The 6624-nt window shown below is 38.3% G+C and overlaps 1 protein-coding gene across 1 annotated transcript; it reads right to left on the bottom strand.

Annotated features, from left to right (window-relative positions):
- Positions 1 to 4149: 4149 nt before the first annotated feature.
- On the bottom strand, positions 4150 to 4767 carry LOC145002365 (uncharacterized). Its single transcript, XM_078961652.1, has one exon. The coding sequence runs from the start codon at positions 4765 to 4767 to the stop codon at positions 4150 to 4152; it is 618 nt and encodes a 205-aa protein (XP_078817778.1).
- Positions 4768 to 6624: the final 1857 nt, after the last annotated feature.

Genomic DNA, 6624 nt, shown 5'->3' with positions numbered 1-6624 from the left:
TGCTGGTCAAATTTAGAAGGCATACTAGCAATTATAGTTACAGACTTATCCAAGTGGGAGACTGTTGGATTAAGTGTCTAAGCCCATAACTATAATTGGTATGTACTTGAATTGATAGCAGCACGGTCCTTTTGGGTTGCCCTCAAACCTAGCAACCGGACAAGGAAATTATGAAAGGAGAGATATTAATTTATTATAAGATTAATAAACTAATATAAATGATTTTATTAATATGTTAAAAGATTAATATATTAATAAGAAATCATTTGGTTTAATTAGTTGTTAGCCAGAAATTAATTAGAATTAATTTCGGGGTTAAAAGAATTAATTATAAGGTGCAGGGACTAGTTTGCAATTATCTAATAGTTGAGTGGAAGGCTCTAGAACCCCCTTGGATAAGGGTGGACGAAATCTTTAGGGGAAACCCTAATAATTTCGTCCATAGGGGCTTGGATAAGGGCCTTGGGTTTGCTTAGGCCCTAAGCAAAGGATAACTAGGGTTTCCCCTAAACCCTAGATCCCTTAGCTATATAAGGAGCCTCCTGGTTCATGTTTTGGTCACTCTTTTCTTTGGAAGAAACCCTAAGGGCCGAAATTTTGCATACTCCCTCTTCCCTCTCTCCTCTAATTTCCTTCTTTCTAGTTTGGGTGTGATTCCATTAGAGGCATTACACTTGTGGTGCTAAGCTTCCAAGAAGATCAAGATCAAGATCAAGATCAAGGGAATCATCAATTGTTTACTATAACAATTGAAAGGTATGTAATTACTAAACCCTAGTTTGTAGATTTCGATTATAGCCTCTCTCCTCTAGGGTTCTTGTTTTGCAATTCAAAGTTGTATAATCAATAGATAAAACATAGATCCAAAGTAGGTTACATGTGAACTTAGGAATTCTTTTCTAGTTTATTTGTTTTACCTAAAACCCATCAGAATTTACTTCCTGCAAGGTTGGGATGTCATTTCCTATGAGTAGTATGTCATCCACATACAATACCAAAAAGCTGACTATACTCCTACTAGCCTTGACATATACACAAGATTCATCTTCGCATCTTGAAAAGCTAAATTCTTTGAGTTTCTCATCAAAACAAAGATTCCATCTGCGAGGTGCTTGTTTCAATCCATAGATGGATTTCTCAAGCTTACACACTCTATCAGGATACTCTATACTGACAAAACCCTCTGGTTGAACCATGTAAACATCTTCAGCCAACGTTCCATTAAGGAAAATGGTTTTGACATCAATTTGCCATATTTCATAGTCATGAAATGTAGTAATGGCTAACAGAACCCTAATAGACTTAATCTTGGCCACCGGTGAAAATGTCTCATCATAACCAACTCCCGGAGTTTGAGAATAACCCTTTGCAACCAGTCGTGTCTTGTAAGTGTGTACATTACCATCCATGTCGGTTTTCTTCTTGAAAATCCATTTGCACCCAACTGTCTTACGACCTGGTACATTATCAACCAAGTTCCAAACTTTATTGTCATACATGGACTGTATCTTGTTGTCCATTGCCTCTTTCCATTTGCTAGCCAACTCGTCGAGTCCATGCAGCGTCCAAAATATCAGGAAAACCCTACCTACTCGTCGAGTTGTCTCATCAACTTGTCGAGTCCACTCTAAATCCAAAGATTGGTAACACCCTCTCAGCTTGTTGAGCTGTGTCATCAGCTCATCGAGTATGTCACACGTCCAAACCATCGGGTAAACCCTAACCGACTCATTGAGTTAGCTCACCATCGTGTCGAGTCTATTAAGTCCATTTCCTCATTCAGATGATTTTGGATAGAAATAAGGTGTCATACTCTGGATCTAGCCTCCTAAGGCTGAATCATCATGTAAAGTTTCAACCTTTACGTTCATGCATGGCATATAGGGCTCAAGATGCCAAACAAGATCCATAAAGGTCTTTGTGCTTGAAGACTTTCCCAAAGCTTGATAAAGCTCGAATCTTTTGGCTCAAAGGGACTCATATAGCTTATATTTGTAATCTCAACTTCCATGACCAGATCAACAAGTCCAAACTAAAAGATGGATGGGATAAAGCCTTAAAACTGTCTAGGAAGTGATCTAACAAAAAGGATTGATCAAGGAGATAGCTTTTTACCTCCAACTGAAAGCTAACACTGAAAGAACACTGGATCCAAATACTCGTCTCGTTCCAAACCTTCTTGCTCTTCAACCCTCTTCTAAAAATGCACTTGAACACAAGATCCTTAGCCTTTCTCTCTCTCATAACGACTACAGCTCATCTAGGGTTTCTATCAGTGTGTCTAAATGGTCAGGGAGGCGGAAATGAGGGCTTAAGGGCCTTTAAATAAGCTGCAAGCCATAAAATTAGGGTTTTCTCAATAGATAATCAACTCATCTAGTCCAACCCTTCAACTCAACGAGTAGGCTTCATAATGCGTGTGGCCAGCTCAGCCCCTGCACGACGAGTCGGGACCAACCAACTCATCGAGTAGGTCCTCCAAAGTGCATTTTAACTCTTAAATTTCTCATCCAGGATTCGGGATGTTACAAAATGACTCTTTGAGTGATGAGATCTAAACAACAATATCCTCTATGATCATCGCAAGGGCCAAGATAGACACAAGCAAAGGAGTGAGGTGCTAGTTTCTTAGGAGTGGTGGAAGATGTATTTGGCTAACATAGACACCCAAATACAGGAAGGTGAGAATAAAAAGGAGAGAACCCGAACAAAAATTCAAAGGCAGTTTTGTACTTAAGAGTGGAGGTTGGTAGGAGGTTAAAGGTATGAGTGGTCGAAAGAAGAGCTTCAACCCATAACATAGGAGGAAGAGAAGCTTGAAACAACAAGGTGCGAACCATGTTATTGATAGTGCGAATCGTTCACTCAGCTTTACCATTTTATTGCGAGGTATAAGGGTAAGAGAAGTGAATTTTTATACCATGATTTTTAAAGAAATCAAGAATTGGTTGATTATTGAATTCACACTTATTATCACACTAAAAAAGTTGTACATCGGTTTTGAACTGATTTAGAACATAAGCACGAAAGTTTTTAAAAACACAAAAAACATCAGATTTTGCACATAGAGGTAAAACCCAAAGAAAGTGAGAGAAATCATCTAAAAAGAACATAATATTTAAATCCACTAATGCTTGAAATTGGAAAAGTCCAAAGATCAAAATGTATAAGTTCAAACACACAAGACGTGGTGGTACATGAAGATGTAATAGTAAAATGACAAGCATGACATAACAAAGACTCTATATTCGAACATGAAATAAAACGACGAGTCTTAAGAAACTAAAAAATAGATGAGCTGGAATGTCCAAGACGTCGGTGCCATGTATCGTAAGAAACAACAACATGAGTAGACTCAGAGGAGGACTTCATAGGCGAAGTAAGAACAAGATACAAGTCATGGTGGTCATTGTTGCATCGTTGGATGGTTGTACCTGTTTTAAGATCCTTCACAGTGAAACCATACATATCAAACTCGATAGAAACAGAATTATCGGTGGTGAAACGATGAACATACTTGAGATTTTCAATGATTTTATTGGAAACAAGAACATTTTTTATCGACAACTGATTATTGGAAAAAGGGGAAAAAACAAGTTTGACCGATAGATTTGAACGGGAAGAGCAGCACCATTACCAACCATAATGAATTTAGAATTACATGTAGCTAGGGAGTGCAGTGTACCTTGGTTGAAAGTCATATGTGAGTTGGCACCTGAATCCATGTAATAGTTGTTGTCGGGCGGCGGTACTGACATTGCATGAAAGACTAAGGCAAGGTTTGTTAGTTGTGGCTGCCCAAGATTGGAAACATGGCCACCAAAAGACATGCTGGATGGCTGCTGAGATGGTGCAAATGGTTGTTGTTGGGATGCTCCATAAGAAGGGTAAATCTATCCAAAAAAAGGTTGTTGAAGTGCTCGTTGATAAAAATCAATAGGGGTTGCATTCTAGAGGGAAGAACCACCGAAGGGGGCAACATCATATGCGGTAGCGGTAGTAGCAAAGGAAACGGGTGGCTGCTGTTGGGCGACAGTAGGAGGTTGTCGTATGGAGGCTGACACATGTACTGTTGGAGCTAGTCCCTGGTGGCTAAAAATAGTGTGCTCCGGGCTGTATTAGAGAACCAAGAGAGGGTTGATTTCGGCATTAGCATCCCCCCTTAGCAGCAAAACATCCATTATTTTTAACCCTATTTAACTTATTTTTTGATTTCCCACTGGTGGTTGCAGATGAGTACAAGGAAGTGGACGATGTAAATATAGAATCACCAGTTGGATCAATTGCTTCTTCATGATATTCATGTATTAGGAGCATGTTTTTAGCCTCGAGGAATGAGGGGAACGACTTAGTGTTTGTAATCACATTAATAATGCTATCATAGGATGGCGGAAGCTGGCGGAGAATTTGCATAACAAGCTCAATTTCATCACTTTTGGAATCACAATCAGCTAGTGCTTCAGCCAAGTTCTTCAAAGTGTGGCAAAATTCTATGATTGATGAAAACCCTTTCTTGGTATTTCGAAATTGCTCTGGAAGTTGGAGCATACAGGACAACTTGTTATTGAGGAAGAGTTCAATGAGCTTGTCCCAAAGATCTTTGGTTGTGCATTCATCACTAGAAATAATTTGTAAAAGATTAGCATCACAGGTAGTATAGAACCACGATTTTATTCGAGAATCAATGGCCTCCCAATCTTCATCATCATCACCTATTGGGAGGGATTTTCCAGTAATATAACCATGCACCTTAGCTCCTTTGCACATGTCTAAGAAGATATGCTTCCACAGTTTGTATTTGGACCCATCAACCGATAGTTTAAAACTAAACTGGTTGTAGATATTAGTTAGTGCAAAGACAAGTTGTGTAGCAGTAGGAGAGGTAGTGGAGCTCGATATAGGTATGGTGAAATTGAGAAATTAAATCTATCAAGAATAGTAAATAAAAACATAGAGCTAAACCAAAGGAATAAAGAAGTTTAAATGTACCAATATTTTAACTCAATAAAGATCAGTAGAACGCGGGTAGCGAACCAGGAAGTAATTTGCGATTAGTGGAGATTGCTTGGAAGGGGCTGTGATCGAGATGGCACAGAAGGTAGTAGAAAATCACAAGGGAGAAAAAAAACATGCATGCAATGGCTTCAATCGGAAATGATACACGATGAAGAACTCGACAATGGCAGACGATGAAGAACTGGAGGCAGCGCCGGAAAAAAAAAAAAAAAAGAACATGTCTAATGCTTGTATGATTGATTCAGAAAGCAATCACATGAAGGCTCAATACCATGTTGAATGATGTGAAAACCCGTCATTTAGGGTTGCATGTATTGAATACATATATGTAGAATACATATTACACAAAGGGACCCTATACTATGTAAAAATATAAAAAAGAAATAACTAAACTAAATATTTAATAGGAAAAACTAAGGAAATAGGTGAATCAAAGGGAGGGGAAAGCTACTTCAAACACAGGTTGGTGGTGATGGTTGTTTTTGAAGTCTCTTTTCCATTGGCTAAAAATTAGAGTTAGGAGAGAGGTCATATGTTAAAGTGGGATAATTGGTGTTTAAATTCCAAGGATGAATGTCTTAGGTGGTGTTTCTTTTTTAAGAAAAATTGTTTTCATTCTTTTTCATGTCTGCAAAATATGACATAGACCAACAGTATTCTTCAACGTTTTTGGTATTTATAAATAAATGTTTGTTTTTTTTTTTAAATCTTCATAAAAAAAGACCATTGGTGTTGGTGGTGTTGGAGGTGTGGATGTGGTGGTGGTGTCGAAGTACGTGGCAAATGTGGTGGGGACTATGTCGGTTATGCTAGTAGAGGAGGTAGCGAAGGCGGTGGGCCGCTAGTTCCTAGGTTGGCGGTGATGGTTGTCGTGGTGGTGGTGGAGGTGACGGTGATAGTGGTGATAGCAACGATAACACTAAAAATGGTGGTGGAAACAAATATATCACATTAGGGGTTAAAACATAGAAAATGTCATTTGTTTTTCGTCTTCGAAAATGAAAAGCTAATTCTTTTGTCTTTTGGAAAAAAAGATATTTAAAACACAATTCTATCTTTTGGAAAACAAAGTATTTTTTCCTTAAATGTATTTTTGCCCGCAGACAAAAGAGGTCAAAAAAAAAACATTTTGACAAACACAAAAACCACCTTAATGTCTTGTAATCTAGCTTCTCGCAAACTTCATCATTGGAATGAAAATTTTATTACAGTTCAAAAGAAGTGTTTGCAAATATTGTTTTGAATATTATATTTATAAGGGAATTAAATTTTAAATATTAAGTAAGTGTAACATTCGAATCTTCGAGGTAATAAATTCCAAGTATTTTGCATTTGGAAGTGGGTCGCGACGTGAGGTTTGCATCATCACGTCGTGACATGGCCTTGTTTCGTGGACACGCATTTTTGGGTGTCACAATGTGACCACGTATGGGTCACGATGTGAAAACCATCTGATGACCAAAAAACCCTAGTTTTCAGGTGTTTAAAGGAATGAGGAGGCTAGGGTTGCCCATCCTCGACATCCCTCACTCTCCAACCTCAAGAAACCCTAATCATAACCCTCTTGATGATTCTTAGCCATTTTTTGTGCATTTTCTAGCTGGAAAC

The sequence above is a fragment of the Lactuca saligna genome, chromosome 6 (assembly GCF_052625555.1).
Source record: "Lactuca saligna cultivar CGN05327 chromosome 6, ASM5262555v1, whole genome shotgun sequence".
Taxonomy (NCBI): domain Eukaryota; kingdom Viridiplantae; phylum Streptophyta; class Magnoliopsida; order Asterales; family Asteraceae; genus Lactuca; species Lactuca saligna.
This window is presented reverse-complemented; position numbering and strand designations above follow the sequence as displayed.